General features: G+C 34.3%; 1 protein-coding gene across 5 annotated transcripts in view; it reads right to left on the bottom strand.

Annotated features, from left to right (window-relative positions):
- LOC131665442 (integrator complex subunit 3) overlaps positions 1–18,773 on the bottom strand; it is a 510,516-nt gene that overhangs the window by 113,868 nt on the left and 377,875 nt on the right. The window contains exon 11 of one of the 5 annotated variants that reach the window (XM_058937321.1): positions 13,209–13,717. The exons of the other annotated variants lie outside the window; for them this stretch is intronic. Coding sequence (XP_058793304.1) covers positions 13,709–13,717 — 9 coding nt within the window. The 3' untranslated portion in view covers positions 13,209–13,708. Of the gene's footprint in view, positions 1–13,208; positions 13,718–18,773 lie in introns of those variants that run through there. 5 annotated transcript variants of the gene reach the window in all.

Genomic DNA, 18,773 nt, shown 5'->3' with positions numbered 1-18,773 from the left:
AAGGTGAATGATTGCAAGAACCAGAACACGTACATCATTTACGTCATACACGTGACGCCTGCGTTGCCTAACCAAACGTCCACGTCGAGCTCTCTGAGTTATGCGACTTATTTGTCTATGATCTGGGTGTTGTCGGTCAGGAAAGCGTTCAGCATAAAGTCTAGCTGCAGCACGATAATTATTATGACTAGTCCCTAAAACCAATAACATATCCATAATCTCATTCGGCTGATAGTCAAGCATTTTTAGAGGTTTCAATCACTCAAACAAAATTAAGATCACGTAATTTCAATCGGAACTTCGAAGACTGATGGAAATAGAAAATTTGAAAAATTACTCAAATTTCATGATTAATTTCCTTTTGATGATTTTCCAAAATTTGGAAAGTAAAGGAATTGAAGTTTGTTTTTGTTAAGTTGAAGAATTTTTCATACATTTATAGTATGATGTTGCATTAGTAATTTTTTGCAATGAATATTTAATTTACATGTAACATCATTCTGATTTTATGTAATTACAAAATACAAATAATAACTTTAAGATTATCATCTGAATTTTGGAATGGTGATGTCAGAATATGACAATAAATATCTACATAATTCTTCAATGAGAAAAACATAAAAACGAAAGCTTAGTCTGTAACCGAAGATGAAGGCGGAGTGATCTTGAACATAACCTGAAAGTTCAAAGGCAAGGTCATACAGATATGTACCCTTGAAAGTTGAAGAAACTTGTTTGAAGAGTTTACGCCTAACCTTAGGCGTCACAGATTATTCGGGCCGGAAAAATGTCCTGTACATGTTCTTGGGGTTCATGCTGATCCCACATATGGGTAATTCTAGGCTATTTCGATTGACTTGTAACCCTTAGGTTACGGAATTTTTTTTAATTTGGCACAATTGTTGTACACATAAAAATGAGATTTTTCCCAAATTTTGGAGACGATACATTAATTATATCAAAAATTATTAACAATTAAAGAAAAATGATAAAAAATTTTCAAACAGCTATATTTTAAAAACTAATAAAGATATCGAAGTCGGATTTTTTTCAAAATACTTATAATGCCTTAAAATTTCGAAATAATTACAACAATAAACAATAAAAATTTTTTTTCGAAAGTTATTAACTTTTTGTTTAAACAATTGCTAATATCTCAAAAAGTATATTTTTTTTTTGAAAAATTCTTGCTCCTACGTATTCCTGAGGATTTTTGCTATCGAAATCAATCATAAAATTCAAGGGCCCGACATATCGGAAAGCGTAGCCCTAATCAAAAGAAGACGCCTCGGCGTAAGGCTGCGGTAGCGCTCCAGCGGACTCACGGTCGAAAGGTACTTTAGCTTTAATCTAAAAAACTAATAAACATACCGAATCGGAGTTTTTCCAAATTACTTATAATACCTTGAACTTTCGAAATAATTACAACAATAAACAATAAAAATTTTTTTTCGAAAGTTATTAACTTTTTGTTTAAACAATTGCTAATATCTCAAAAAGTATATTTTTTTTTTGAAAAATTCTTGCTCCTACGTATTCCTGAGGATTTTTTCTATCGAAATCAATCATAAAATTCAAGGGCCCGACATATCGGAAAGCGTAGCCCTAATTAAAAGAAGATGCCTCAGCGTAAGACCACGAAGACGTCCTGCTGTCGTTGCGACGTACACCTTGAAAATTACACATTGAAAATTTTTTATCATTTTTCTTTAATTGTTAATAACTTTTGATATAATTAATGTATCGTCTCCAAAATTTGGGAAAAATCTCAGTTTTATGTGTACAACAATTGTGCCAAATTAAAAAAAATTCCGTAACCTAAGGGTTACAAGTCAATCGAAATAGCCTAGAATTACCCATATATTACCTTATCTGAACGTAGAATTTCCCGCTCTTTCCGAATCCGAGGTCAAAAATAGGGGGTCCTATTTAAAAAAACAAAGTTGACTTTCAAATGACCTTGAACATGACCTTAGAGGTCAAAGGCAAGGTCACAGGGATATGTCCCCCTCAAAGTTGGGCAACTTTCATCTGAACTATTTTTCGCTAACCCCCATAGTTTCCGAGAAAATCGACTAGGTCATTTAAAATGGCCCACCCTGTATATATATTATAGAATTACACTTATAGTGATCAATGAAAGTTCTAGTAATACATAAATATAAATATAAAACCAATATTTTCATCGATACGTGATCCACAATCAAATATAGTGGAAAGTATCTAGAGAGAATTAGACAGATTTTTCCGTTTCTATACTAGTAATTCTCATAAATCTTGGGCAAAATATACTGAAGTAATCACACAAATAATGAACGAAATATATCACGATACAATGTTATACACACCGATCGAATTACACTATAATAAGAAGCCTACACGAATATAGGAAAAATATATAAAAACTGAAAGAAAAGACTACGTTGCTTACGATAAAAAATTATTATTTTTAGCAAGAGCAAAAATGCATAAAAGACTGAAATAAGACCAGGTAGAACGATCAGCTATACTCAATACAAAAGTAAGTAATGTAGCACTAGATAATCAAGCCAACAATCAAATAGAGAAACGGAACCGCGACGATGATAATGTAAAAAATATTGAACTAGGAAATTTATCATTCGAAAGCACAATTGCCAGTCTTAATAACTTTGAAAATGATGAGTTTAATCTGCTAGCAAAGCTACTAAACATGGAAAACTAAATGACAAAAACAGTGATTCATCGTTTTTGGAATACAAGCTACAGGCTGAAAGAAAAAAAAATAACTTCATAGATAGATATCAAATTTGAAGTATTGATGAAATTGCGTTAGCGCATTACTAATTCTCAGTTTGTATAATTCGAGGTGGTGGATTAGCAGCTTTGGGAGGATTAGCTGCACAGCTTTCGGCAGGCCATGATAGCAAAGAGGCCCGCGGGAAGGGAGAAAAGAGGATATATAAGAGAGAGAAGGATGAGAAACGGGAAATTATTGTACGTGAATATTCGGTCACCGTTGGTCAAAGAATTTTACGTGAAGATTCAGTTCGGGAAGTTATCTTTAGTAGCAGAACAGAGGACTTTGATGTGATTCAGTGTGCGCCGCAGATTGCTGCTGGAATTTTCGTTTTGATTTTGTTGACTGGTGATTTGATGAGCCGGATCGTTCCGGGTCACTGCAGCACAACCAGCGGTATTTCCTCCATCATCATTGACGTCCGAGCCCATTGGAAGGAAAGTTATGGCAGCTAGGATAACTAACACAGTGTGAAACAGCCAAAGACTGTTATATCGCGGGTGGCGTTTTCAGCCAAAATAGAATAATTAGATCCGATTGGTACGAGGGTGGATTAAGAAGTCCTTAGACATAGATACAATAACTATGTTTTTTGTTAGATTGATTTTTATTTTTCAACATAATGTTCTTATAGCTCTATACACTTTTCCAGACGTTGTTTGAGTTTTTCTGAAGTATAAGAAAATTATAATTTTAAACTCAAGAAGCCTATGGGGAAAACGTTGAAAAACGGTTATATTTTTAATGCAGAATACACTAAATTTTTTTCGAGTCATTTGGCATTACATGAAGCTCAACCTCTCCTTAACCTTTTAAGGACGCGACTGGTCGATATATCGACCACTTCGGATTGTTTCGGGGGTAATATTATATGTCGAATACAGGAAACATAGTGTTATCATTCTAAAAAGCATATTTGACCTTGAAATAGTGAGTTCAAATTTTTTATTCGGTATTTCGACCTGAAAATTGATATACCAACGTAGTTTGATGCTTTGAATACGAAACAAATAGTGTTGCGTTTGATAAAACGCATTTTCATAGTGTTTATTTGAACTATTTATTACTATTAGTTTCTTGGCAGATGAACACTTAGTTATTTTTCCTTGCGGAAGATTTTTTATTGATAATATTCTTATTATTTCATCATTCTCTTTATTGACTAAGTTGTCAAAAAATTACAAGCAATTACTTTTGATAAAATGGCTGATATTGAAGCTTGGGGTAGTGACGAGTTTGAACCTGAAATACAAGATTTGGAGAATGAGGAAATTCATGAAGTTGATTTGGTAGAAAGTGATTATGATGAGACTCAAATTTTTGAAAACGCGTATTTTTATCCATCAATCAAAGATTTTCAAGGTACTTCTGAAATAAATCCTAGCATCTCTATATCGGGGAATAAACCAATCAATTATTTTGAATACTTTTTTGATTCCCCTCTGATTGAAAGAATTATAGATGAGACGAATCGCTATGAAGGTCAGAATCGTGAAGATCGGCAATCCCGTCAGAAAACTTGGTCTCCTCTTACAAAAGATGAATTTGAACGTTTTCTTGGCCTTGCAATTCTAATGGGCCATATTCGAAAAGGTGACTTGAAAGATTATTGGTCTAAAGATCCTCTGCTTTATACTCCAATTTTCGGTCAAATAATGTCTCGTGATAGGTTTCTTGCAATCTTACGCCATTTACATTTTCATGATAATGAAGATACCTAGGAAATCGCTCACCATCCTTTAGTGAAAATAAAACCAATAATAGACTATCTACAATGTAAATTCTCAGCAGCTCTTATTCCAGGCAAAAATTTGTGCATAGATGAAAGCCTAGTATTATGGAAGGGCAGGCTTCGATTCAAGCAGTTTATTCCTTTGAAAAGAAATCGGTTTGGCATCAAACTGTTTGAATTAGTAGACTGTGAGACTGGATTCATTTTGGGCTTTCTGGTCTACACTGGCGCTGATACTGATTATCAGAAGTTTGATTTGGGTGTTACTGGAGATATTGTCGCTCACTTCTTACAACCTTATTTTTACAAGGGTCATGTCATATACATAGATAACTGGTATACATCTCCCATATTGGCAGAATTTTTGCATGATCGAGATACAGGCATGTGTGGCACGGTAAAAAGAAATAGGAAAGGAATGCCAAAATTAGAAAATAAATTAGAGCGAGGGGAAATTCAAGTTGCTCATAATAATTTGTGGATGGCAATCAGGTGGCAAGATAAGCGTAGTGTTTGCATGCTTACAACTGTGCACGAACCTGAGTTCTGTACCACTGGCAAGAAACACTATCAAACCAATGAGGATATTATAAAACCACGATGCATCCATGAATACAACCAAAATATGGGTGGTGTTGACAATGTAGATAGACAATTGTCTATAACCGAAACAGTTAGAAAAACAATGAAGTGGTATCGCAAGTTATTTTTCCATCTTATTGATCTAAGTTTATCTAATGCTTATTCTTTATATAAAATTAGAAATGAAGGACCAATGCCCTTTCCTTCATTCCGATTATCGGTTGTTAGATCATTATTGAAATTGGATAAAACTAATGATAGCATTTCTCGTCTTATTAGCCCTCCTACTCGATTAGTTGGTCGTCATTTTCCAAGGTTTGCTACAAGTCGAAGGTGTCACTTGTGTGCTTTACGTAAAATTACTAGTCGAACAAAATACATGTGCTCTGATTGTGATATTCCTTTATGCGTAGCTCCATGTTTTGAAGAATATCACACAAAAGAGACATTATCATAAAGTCAAATATTTAGAGGTGAGATGCAAGAGGACTTACAGAAATAAAGCACCCCAACGTGAGAGACAAGGGAACTCACGAAAATCAAGCACCCCAACGTGAGAGGCAAGGGGACTCACGAAAATCAAGCACCCCAAAGGGATCAAATTTTCGCCACATCTACGCTGTTGATCCTGGGTCATGCTGAGAGCGAAAACTGATACATTTCTTGTGATAAAAATGCATGTAATGCATACAAAAACGTAGAGATATCATTTTTGGACTAAAATAGTAAAAGTAATGAAGTTGACCTTGAAATACAATTTTCAAGGTCTCGGATGTCTCCTGAACATTTTCTGATATTTTTTTCATATTCAGTGCATCCAAATACGTAGAAAAGCATTCCTAACTCGCCAAATTAAATTTTTAACATTGGACTTTACGTTCCAGACGGGACTGGTCGATATATCGACCACCAATTTTGTCAGGCACTCCACGTGACATATTCTTTCATTTTATGCACAAATATTGTGCAAAAAAAAAGTCAAATTTTAACGTAAAAATCCCCCTCCTTAAAAGGTTAATAGTATTATATACTTTAAAATACTATTCACGGCAAAGCTGACGATCTTGATACATATTTCTCGAATTATAGTGTCCACGTTTCGTCCTAGTTATCTCTCATATCTAGCTCCTCGCACGAAGGCCTGCAACTAAACATTCGTCTTAACTAGAATAAGGCTTGTGAATTCTCTCTCAGTAACTAATTTTATATTGATCGCTTTAATGAGTCTAAATTCTGGCTGAGAGTAATAATTCATGCTCTTGGAACTCAAGCATAGAGTTACAGAGTCATTTTTCAGAATCTCGCTCCCATGACTGCTTTAACTGACCATCCTTTCTCATGGTCCCCGTCCATATGGCTCAATTCTCGTCTTCGAATAAATACCTTTTCATCGCTATCTTAATTTGACTTACTGTATTCTACGTTACAACCGTCCTAACCATTAATAAACTGTAAAGCAATAATGTATAAACTACGAAATATCACAGATTATTAATATTGCAACGGTAGTCGATTCGATCAATCGATACATTCGCGATTCGGCAGCACTCGCGATGCTAGAGCGAACTATTAAGAGAGAGAGGCGGGGCGCGCGAGTTTAATTTTCAGTTAAGCCTCAGCTATTGTGCAGGAAAACCGCCAAAATTTTCACCTTGTTTGTTTTGCCGCTTGTAAAAGAAAATTTATTGCTTTGTACGTGCGTGCGTGACAGTGAGGTGCGAGAAAAAAGCAGCTGAGTCAGAAGCAGAAAGGATTGAACGCGCAGCAACTGATCCGGTAGCGAGGCAGCATCTTCACAACTTTTCCAGGGTAATGAATTCGTTTGCCAACAACAATTACGGCTGGTCACCGTAATTATACCGCAGGGTAGGTGCACCACCCTTTTTTCGCGCGACAAAATACTTCCGAATATATTTTGTCATACACGACCGTTATTGCATTCGTGCCGAGCGATAGATTTCGCGTCAGAATTTCGAATTCTCTCTCTCTCTCTCCGTATTATTGTTAATCATTGTAAATTCTATTCGCGTGCGTTAGTCTCTCGGCCCGTCAAAGATTGTAGTTTATTAGAGATAAACGAGATTGATTTTATTCGCCGCATTACGTTATTTCGTTTCCGATTAGTTTCACGGATCTATCACCGGTTAAATTAACACCCTTATGACCACCCACTAGGCTGTCGTGTAGGGTCTTAATTATTTCTGTCCGTTGTTCTGGCGGTGGGAAAATTATCTTCCCATAACATACAATCACCTTTATAGGGCTATTTTGAAAAGTGTTTATTAGTATTTCTGTTAATAGTCCAGGTCCAAGATCATCGGTATAATCTCCTCGTCTAGCAATTCGGAAACTTACTACGTTTCTCTTAAGCAATATTTTCTTCAAATTTATCTTTTCAAATTTATTTATTTAAAGTCAGACTTTCATAACTTCTATAGTAATAGAGTCATTATGTTTGTCCTTTATAATAACAGAGAAAATATTACGGTTTTTATACTTAGTCGTAAGGATTTGCCCGACATTCGGTTTCAAGGTTTTCATGTTGCGTAGATCTATAGCCCCAATTTCACTTAATAGCTTTGAAACAGCGATTTGATCGTTGCAGTCTCGAGATATAAAATGTACAATATTACGAGGGTCGTTTGAAAAGTCCGTGCAAAAATAAAAACTGCTTGATTTTTTTAATAAATCTTTTTTATTTTTCAACATAGTCTCCTTTTAGGCTTATACACTTCATCCAACACTGCTATAGTTTGTTAATACCTTCTAAATAATAGGATTTGTCCAAGTCTGTAAAATAGGCATTCGTTTCTGCAATCAACCTCCACGTTTGAATAAAATCTTTTCACAGCCAGCCATTTTTTCATATTAGGGAACAAATAGTAGTCCGACGGAGCCAAGTCTGGAGAATAGGGGGATGTGAAACGAGTTGGAACCCTATCTCCATTAGTTTTACGGCCACAACTGCTGAGACGTGAGCTGGCGCATTGTCGTGGTGGAAGAGGACTTTTTTGTAGACCAATCGTGGACGTTTCTCTAGCAACTCGGTTTTCAAACGATCCAATAACGATGAATAATATTTGCCTGTAATGGTTTTACCCTTTTCCAGATAGTGGATGAAGATTATTCCTTGCGAATCCCAAAAGACAGTCGCCATAACCTTCCCGGCCGAAGTAATTGTCTTCGACTTTTTCGGAGCAGATTCCCCCTTGGTAACCCATTGTTTAGACTATTCTTTGGTTTCAGGAGTGTAGTGATGTATCCATGTTTCATCTACAGTGATGAAACGATGCTTAAAGTCTTGCGGATTTTGCTGGAACAGCTGCAAACCATTCTTGCAACACTTCACACGATCTCGTTTTTGGTCATCGTGAGCAATCGCGGCACCCATCTAGCGGATAGCTTTTTCATGTCCAAATGTTGGTGCAAAATATTATGTACCCGTTCGCTCGAGATGCCTACAGTACTAGCAATCTCACGCACCTTCACTCTTCTGTCAGCCATCACCATTTCATGGATTTTATCAATGATTTCTGAAGTGGTAACCTCAACACAGGGCGTCCAGAACGTTCAGCGTCTTTTGTGCTCATATGGCGACTCCGAAAATTTTGAAACCACTTATATACCATTCTAATCGAAGGTGCACAATCACCATAATGTTTATCAAGCTTCTGTTTAATCTCCTGAGGCGTTTTGCCTTTGAAAAAGTAATGTATAATCAATACACGAAATTCTTTTTCGTCCATTTTTTTACAACCACTCGATTTCTTTGATTGAAACGAATGTATAACGCAAAGTAATTGGCCGATCTGGCTGAAACTTGGTGTGTGCTCTTCCAAGATATGCCACTAACTGAAAAGAACCTTGATACACACTAGTAGCGACATCTCTCTGACTTTGCACGGACTTTTCAAACGATCCTCGTATCTTGTTGATAGGTCAAGCATTGTTGGCTAAATATTATTTTGCAGAATATATCTCACAGACTCTAATGAAAAATTACCGCTGGCGGTTTCACTGCTTGAACTCGGATTCTTATAATTTTCTGGTCTTCGATATTGGTTGATTGGTCCTGGCGGCGGTAACAAAAACATTTCGTCATCTACTGGTGTCCTTGAAAAGTGTAATTTCACAGGGATTTTGTTACTAAGGTCTGATTCTTGGGGTATGCTCTCGAGCCCTTTGAATCTTACCATAGGGGTAGGCAAACTAAAGAGGCCATAGATCAGGGAGCTTCAGATCAGGGGGGCCTCATATCAGTGATCTGAAGTGCATGATCTATGAGATCAACACTCCTAGATCAAAAGCGAGAGCCTCCGCCGCCGTCCCCTCCTCCTTCTGAGATCATTGATCTGAAGCTATCAAATCAGCACTATTAGATCATGCGTAAGAGTCCCCGCCCGCCCAATGTGAAATGCGTTTTAAATATTAAAATTCATTTATGATAGACCGTAGCCTCTAGCAAGTGAGCCACGGCTGCTTTTAGCTTTTGGTAGCTCTTATTGCGTATATTAGGTAAATAACTAAAAAGCGACTAGACTACGGCGCCCCCTCCTACCGCGAGTTAATCGGTATGTGTGCACGTGTTTTAAGATCACGCGTTATCGTGTGTGTGTGTGTGTGTGTGTGTGTGTGTTGTGTGTGTTTAAATGCATATATTTATATATTTTGATTTGATATAAATTGTTTTCATATATATATATCTATGATTTGAAATATATATACATACATACATATGGCTATGTCCAACAGATTTTTAAAAAAAGCTGCGCAGGTGGGTCAACCGATCTTGGCAGCGATTTTTTCTATGGTAGTACATGCAACAAGAGGACTTTTGGCTATCTCAGTTTTTTTTTAAATATATATATACCGAGATATATATATAAATAGGTGAAAAAATGAGCCTTTTTTTGGCCATTTTTGAAGACCCATAACTCCGTGAGTTTTGAAGATATCAGGATGAGCGACATCTCATTCGATTCGTCTTTTCATTTACTTTTGAAAACATGGCAGTCCAACACCTGAAAATACACTCTGCTGGATGAGCCCACTGGTTCATTACACTCATAATTGCTTGATTTGAAATTATATTCACGGGCTCGTAGTTCCGTCAGTTTGACATTTTTTGAAAAATTAGAAAATATTTTTTTGTTTGCATTGAAACGAGCTTTCATTTGCGACCTCGCCCACCTCGCTAGCTTAATTAGGACCAATGAGATGCGTATTCAAAGTTTGCTATTATTCCGAAAATAGCACAATATTGCTATTTTGAAAGTACATTTAAAAACTACGAACATCATCTTTTTCATTAAACAAGGTTTTTCTAAGCAGCTCTAGTATTGTAGAATATAGTCCTATAATAACATCGGTGGACTTTTGCTTCCTTGTTGACTTATGTGATTTTTCAAAATCACTAATTTCGGGTATTTTGAAAAATTATCTACGGTTTACTATTGTAATTAACATTATGATAATATTATATTAAAAAATAAGAGCGAAATTGTGTGCATATTCTATAAATACATATTCCTACCTTAAGAAATGATGATTCGCCAACATCCAGCATTGTGATTGGTGGAGCACACAAGTAGCGCGAAAATTCAAAGTTATATCAGAGTTCAGGTTGAATTACTTTTTGAAGAAGGACAAAAATGAAGCGCAATAAATAATATTAGTTTATGGTAAATGATAAAAAATATTTATTTTTCTGCATATTCAGTTTTTACTTATACTTTTAGGCCTACTCTCGTCAGACAGAGTTGTAATTTTAAACTTGCCACTGTCCTTATTAATCGGTTTCATGTAAAAATATCCTCTAGTATTTTTGACAGTTTGTGCTGTATCTAATCGTTTCTGTAACCTTTTTTGTCGACGTTCACATTCATCGCTGCTAACCCATAGAAACCTTACAAAAAATTGAATAATATTCAGTTTTTCAAAAGTCTATAGTATGAAAAAGCGGTTTTATAAATAATGCCTTACTTGATTTTTTCCATATGCTCATTCAGGTACAGGAACATATCACGTGCATTCAAAATTTGTTTTTCTACTGGCAATCGCAAAGATACATCTCTGACAAAGCGTTTCGCTACAGCTCCGATTCCATCACAGGGTCCTTTACCGTGGCTAGGGGCAAAGAAATTATAGGATTCTACTTTGATTCCAAAATCATCTTCATGATAACAAATATTTATAAAATGATTCCTGTAAAAATGATGAGAATTGTCAGTAATTTTTTTTCATTCTTTAAACAAGTTTCGCAAAAATATGTGAAGCTAAAAAAATAAACTTATTTATTTTTGTACTGTGTTCGGGCTCCGTCTGAAAAATATATCAATTCCGGAAAGAGATCTTTAATTTCTATCACCTTCTCTTGAAAGATATTTACAACGTCTGCATTATGCTTCAAGTAATCGCTAATAACACGAAAGCTAGCACATTCTATCTTCATTCCATCATTGCTTCTATAGTAAAGGACGAAAGGGCATGCCGTAGCTTGAATATTGTTAAAATAAAAAGCCTAAACGAAATTCTGAGCTATAAATGAGTAGTTCTCAGAAAAATCCATTACTACTAAACCAGTGTCATACTTCAAGTTATTCCTCATGAATGCGAAGCAATATTTCTGAATTTCATTGACATAATGATGTTCTTTTAATTTCAAAACATCTTTCACAAATCCTTCATAGAATACTTTGACATCCTCGATCTTTTGAATAAGTGTTACGCGAGTATTGCTAGTTGTTTCTTCATTACTACTTGTAAAGTGAACGGATGACCAAGTTGAGTACCTGATGTAGCCATTTTATTTTACAAGATTTTCAGTTTGCAAAAATTCCTGAATAGCTTTTTCAGAGCAGTTTTTCGACATACAGTTTTCGTTATCTACTGAACAAACACAAACGTCTAATAATTCTCTGTAATCCAATGACAACGATATTGCTCTTGCTTTCAATTTTACATTCTGATGTTCCATACAAATGCAAATGGAATGTGTACCAGGAGCACTAGCAAAACAGCATTCGTCTGGTCGTAGCTCAGCAAAATATGACAAACTGGGAACTTTTTCTTATTCGTCCGCATGATCGTCTAAATAATTATGGTACAAATCTCTGAGACTGAACAAAAGCAATCTATTCTTGTAATCTTTCTTTCACTTTTTGTTCACGACAACAATATATTCTTTGATACCAGCACAAGCTCGGCTATTCTTATCATGTTTGTAATCACTTCCTATGGATTCTACAAGCTCTTCAGAGTAAAAAGAAAACTTTTTTCTAGGTGGGTCGGCTAATACACCTGAAATTTGTAGACCTTATCAATTGGAATATAAATAATTATAAATCAGAAAATAGTACCAAGATGAGTACTTTTATTATTTCAAATAATTCTGAGACAATACAAATAAGGTATTATGAATGGAGAATGGAAAATATAAACATTATTAGAATAAATATTGTAAATGAGCGAAATTGATGAGTTTAAATGAGCTTTGTAAATTCACTCATATGATAATTAAATTTTTAAAACGTTTTAGGAAGTATCGGAAATTCGGAAAACAATTTATTTCAGCCGGCTTGTAAATCTTATCGCTAAAGAATATTTATCTGAATATTAACTCACCATGTGTTTCCCTAATGTGATTAGCTTTTGTTATCATGTATCTAGAACAACAGATACACTTTCTGATTTCTCTATAAGTATGTTCTACAGGCAACAAGGTTAAAATCTTGATTTTTCCAGAAGTGGTGGATTGATTGTTGTATGCCATGCGTAGATTGTTAATTATTTGACTTAGAACTTGACTATCTCTTTGCAATTCAGTTATTTGGCTCACAGGTAAGTCAGATTGAAAAACATCATTTATTTTTTCAATACTTCTTCCATAAATCCCCTGAACTACTTTTTCCAAATTTTGTTGCTGTTGTTCTTGAGATAATTTTTTTCTTTTTGGCATCGAAAGCTCCAAATCATCCAAGATTCTTTTTAAACTTTCTTCTTTTAAAATTTTTTCTTGGCTTTCAGAAACAAATCACAAGCTGCCATCAGACACTGTTGGGTCAGAAAATTGACTTTGATCAGTTACTGCAGCACTTGCTGAAGAAGGCAATTCTATCTCAGATTTTTCTTGAATGTTTGCAGAACTGTGTTGTTCAACAGCCAAGATATTCTGTTTTGATTCCCAATCGTTAAATTTCTGTAGCATAGAAGCTCGACACGTAGTATAAAGTTTCCCACCAGAAGGAGCTATTATATTGCAAATACTATATAATTTATCACAATTTTCTAAAGAAAGAGTTCTAAAACCTTTTTTAATTCCAGAATGTTCATTTAAAGGGTTGCAGCAGTTTAGTTGACGTTCAGGAAAATCTACTAAGTATTATTTTCGATGATTTGCACAAATAAAACCATTGAGAATCAGAGGAAAGTTTGGTACTCTATATCGAAGATGTTTCAAATCTTGCGCATCTAAATCTTAAAAAGCAATTAAATTTTCCTAATAAAATATATGACTTTACAAGATCTAGAGTTATCCAAACGACCGACTATACAATCGATCTCACTCATGTTGAAAAAGTGAAAATTGCTGGAGACTATGGATGCTAACAAATTATCTACTTTTTCTGTAATGAAAAGAAATGAAAATATTTCAATTATAATAATAAAATTTTTAATATATTTGATGAGTTTATGAACTACTTTGGAATTTTGATTTATTAGACAATGTATCAAGGATATATCCAAAAGCCCGACTTAAAAAAGATTGAATAATTTATTCATTATCAACTTCATAAAATAAAACTAACGTGGAGAAACGCGTTTTTGTTCAACAACAAAAAATCGGTTTTCTCTTGATAGGGACAACTAGGACTCTGAAATATTTTTTTCAAGTATCCTTCACAGAGTTTCATTACATATTATTTGTTTAGAATTTTTCTTACATTACTATAGTTCAAAAATTTTTTGAAAGGATCGGAACATTAATATTCAAGATTTTGTTCGTTACATTGGATCAATAATTTTGATTTTCGGAAATCTGATTTCAGATTTGTAATATGCGACGTCAAAAACCCTTATATTACATCTCCAATAGATACCCCAGATAAAGATGCTCCTCAATTGGTTGAAAGAATATTTTGAAACTTTTTAGAGTTGTTATCAGTTTTTCAAACTCACGTTATAAGCTTTTCAAATTGTTTTTTGAGTTTGAATATAAAATGTTGCATGCATACTATAAAATGATTGAAATAGTTGCCTGAGGGATGATTTTCATGATGAACACAAATTACTTGAAATAAGCCATAAAATGTCTAAAAAGACAGTAACGGCTATAGCGGGATAATGATGTAATCTTTGAGAGTTAAATTCCCATTAGAGAAAATTAAAACTTACAAAGAATCTTTATGAGTTTTAATTTTTGGGATCTCACTCACAATATTGTCTTTTTGGGTTATATTTCATTAGAAAAGTAATAAACACTTGGGCTTAAAATTAAAGAAATGATTTGTTCAATAATAGTCGTAGTAATTGTAATGACTGTTTTACATACTTTTTATTTTAGAATTTTTAATGCCACGTTAGTGCTTAATCTTTCACGTAATCTTGAAAAAAATATTTTAAAGTTGCAACAAAAGAATTAACCAACAAGCAAAATTAAAAATTTGTGGAATTTTTTATTAAAATACCAAGTAAACGTTATCAGCTGACAAAAACAGTTTACGATCTCAAAAATATCCTTTTCATTTCATTTGAATCATCAAAAAATCTGATACTCATTACAATAACAATCAGTACTTGCGATGCTTAAGTATTTATTTTTCATCACAATCTCTTTGAAACGTTACCTTTAAATGATTAAACTCCTATTTCCTAAAAAATACTAAAATAAAAAGTATTTAAAACAGTCATTACTACGACTATTATTGAACAAATCATTTCTTTAATTTTAAGCCCAAGTGTTTATTACTTTTCTAATGAAATATAACTCAAAAAGATAAAATTGTGAGTGAGATCCCAAAAATTGAAACTCATAAAGATTCTTTGTAAGTTTTAATTTTCTCTAATAAGAATTTAACTCTCAAAGATTCCATAAACATTCGTCGAATGTTTATGGGATCTTTGAGAGTGATTTTCTAAATGTATATAGACTACATTGTTTATTTCGTAGTAATGAATTTTCACAGTAATAAAAATTGCAATGCATTGACCAATAGAGACTGTTTGAATATACTTGTCAATATTGGCAGTTTTTAATATAATTGATACAATATGAACTCTTTTCGTGTAATCTTATAAAAAGTATAAAAGTATACATATAAAGTTTAGAAATATTTCAATTTTACTCGTAAGAAATAAAGATAAGATTCATGGATCACGTAGAAAAAGATTTGTTCGGCTAGCCGGCCTTTTTAAGTAAGCCACAGATACTCAAAAATAAAATTACTAAAAACACTTACGAGAGCAGTCTGCAGATAAACGAAAATCAGTGCATTGACACTTGAATAATTGATTTATACAAACTATTCAAATAACATTTTTCATATTATAATAACAAAAAATATTTATATATGTGAATTTTGGTAACAGTCTCCAACGATATACAGAGCTGTATTAGAACTTTTGATTTACTATCGTTGATACTTACGATCAGCTGCAAGCAACGAAGCGAACACGAACCACTCTGCTAATAAAATGATTTTTTCAATAATCTTAAGCTCGCCAATCAAATGCTCATAGGTTGTTTTGGTTTGCTCAATTTCTCATGAATATGTGAAAGAAGAAATAAATAAATGTTTTAATAAACAAATTTAGTACGAAAAGATTGAGCAATCAATAAACTTATGAACAATTGATAGGGCAGCGTAAAATTATTGGATTAATTATTTATTTCTTAAAATAAATATATTAGCTTTCGGCTTCTTTACTTGACGTCGACTACAACATGCAACTCAATCAATTGGGGTCTGACCCGTAGACTGATGCGACCTCTCACGTCGGCAAGGAAAAACAGACGTAAAGCTTAACATGGTCAACATAAGGATTAATTATCAAAAATTATCGATATTTTGTAAAGAAATATGCAAATTGGTTGATGTAAAAAAGTAATAGGGACATTTTAACGATGATTTACGATATTTTTTTGGAAAAATTGGTGTTCACCTATCTCCACTAAATTGCCCTCATTTATCATTGACATCGTCCAATTTACACATTTTGTCTGATATCAATAATTTTCAACAATTAGTATTTGTTCCCATTCCTGCCCATGTTGAGCCTTAATTTCATTTGTTTCTGCTTATCGGCACGAGAAGTCGTGTCACTCTACAGGTCAAACCCCAATAGCACGTGCAAACCACAGTAAGCAAATCGTGCTGATGCAGTTCTAGTTGTGAAACAGGAACTAAAAGTGAAATACCATGAAATCAAGTCATTATTACAATTTTAATTACAATAGTAAACCGTAGATAATTTTTCAAAATATCAGAAATTAGTGATTTTGAAAAATCACATAAGTCAACAAGGAAGCAAAAGTCCACCGATGTTATTATAGGACTATATTCTACAATACTAGAGCTGCTTAGAAAAACCTTGTTTAATGAAAAAGATGATGTTCGTATTTTTTAAATGTACTTTCAAAATAGCAATATTGTGCTATTTTCGGAATAATAGCAAACTTTGAATACGCATATCATTGGTCCTAATTAAGCTAGCGAGGTGGGCGAGGTCGCAAATGAAAGCTCGTTTCAATGCAAACAAAAAAATATTTTCTAATTTTTCAAAAAATGTCAAACTGACGGAACTACGAGCCCGTGAATATGATTTCAAATCAAGCAATTATGAGTGCAATGAACCAGTGGGTACATCCAGCAGAGTGTATTTTCAGGTGTTGGACTGCCATGTTTTCAAAAGTAAATGAAAAGACGAATCGAATGAGATGTCGCTCATCCTGATATCTTCAAAACTCACGGAGTTATGGGTCTTCAAAAATGGCCAAAAAAAGGCTCATTTTTTCACCTATTTATATATATATCTCGGTATATATATATTTAAAAAAAAACTGAGATAGCCAAAAGTTCTTTTGTTGTATGTACACCCAACGTGAATTGAATCGCGACCCCTCCAGTTAGGTTGGTATGAGAATTCCGTCGTTGCATCAGAACGAAGAAACCGCGGGAAAATTCAAAAATGAAAATTCGTTTTAAGAAACGATAAAAAGCTAAAACGTTACTAATTTGTTTTTAGGTTTAAAATTAATTGTTTGCCGAACAATGAATTTAGATGCATGATTATTTGATTTTAGGTTTTAATTATATAATTTAAGAACGAGCGTTATACTATGGCCAATCTGAAAACCACCGTTACGGACTGAAAGTAGCAGTCAAAATCAAAGCTCGAATAGCAGACCTGAAAAAGTCTGTTTACACGTGTATATGTCTATTTTAAATGTTTCTTCCGAGTTTCTTGTGCTTTTACCTGCTTTTGCTTCAGCAAGGATTTATCGTTATGCTGGTATTTAGATAAGTTATTATTTATTTATTTATACTATCTATAATAGAATTTTCCCGCGGTTTCTTCGTTCCGATGCAACGACGGAATTCTCATACCAACCTAACTAGGGAGGTCGCGATTCAATTCACGTTGGGTGTACTACCATAGAAAAAATCGCCGCCAAGATCGGTTGACCCACCTGCGCAGCTTTTTTTAAAAATCTGTTGGACAGACCCATATATATATTATGCAACGGTAGTCGATTTAATTAATCGAACCGTTCGCGATTCTGCTTCTCGCGCGTTAGTTCGAACTATTGAAAGAGAGAGGGGGCGCGTGATCTTTTGAATAGGCAGTTTCGCCTCAGCTGTTCACGAGAGTTTACCGCCGATTTGTGTTTTGCACTTTGTTTCGCAAAAGTAAAGTTTTCTTTGGGTCAATTACGTGCGTGAGTGCAACGGCATTTCCGTGACAGATAATAGCAGTAGTACAGAAGCAGCAACAAAGTTATATTGAGGCAGATCGAGGCAGCGCAGCTGATAATCGAGGGGCAGCGGCAGTTGAGATTTTTACAACAACAATTACGGCTGATCACCGTAATTGCACCGCATGGTAGGTGCACCTCCCATCATGTTAAGCGATACAAAATACTTTCGATATTTTGTATATTCGTGATATTGTTATTTTTTGTATTCGCGCCGAGCGTTAGTTCGCGGTAATATTCGAATCTTCTCTCTCTCTCTTTCTCACGGAAAATAGTTAATTGTAAAATCCTATTCGCGAGCGTTAGTCTTTCGGCCCTACAAAGACTAGTGATTTTTTATTAATTAAAGTCTGTTAAATTTATTTGCCGTTTTCGTCATTTAATTTTTCTAGTAGCTTAAGTAATTGAAAAAGGCTTAGGTTTTAATCCAATTACGTCTAGGGGATTAAGAAGATTAGGAGTAAAGTCGCTCACACTTAAAACCCATCAAGTGTAACAAAACACGTGACTTAAGGTGAGTTCATCTCCGTTCGATAGAAGACAACTAGGATAAATCATCTGACGTTAAGGCGAATACACGTATTATCATACGTGTTTAACGGAGCGGTGGTTTGCTCTGCATCGTGGGAGTTTGTTCTTAAATAAATTTCCCATTTTCAGATTTATCTCCCCCGTTACAATTGATTATCAATTTATGAAATAGTGGA

This window comes from Phymastichus coffea, unplaced genomic scaffold (genome assembly GCF_024137745.1).
Source record: "Phymastichus coffea isolate CEN01 unplaced genomic scaffold, Cenicafe_Pcof_1.1 PCOF00051, whole genome shotgun sequence".
NCBI lineage: Eukaryota > Metazoa > Arthropoda > Insecta > Hymenoptera > Eulophidae > Phymastichus > Phymastichus coffea.
The sequence above is the reverse complement of the archived record's forward strand: the minus strand, read 5'-3'. Positions and strand labels throughout refer to the sequence as shown.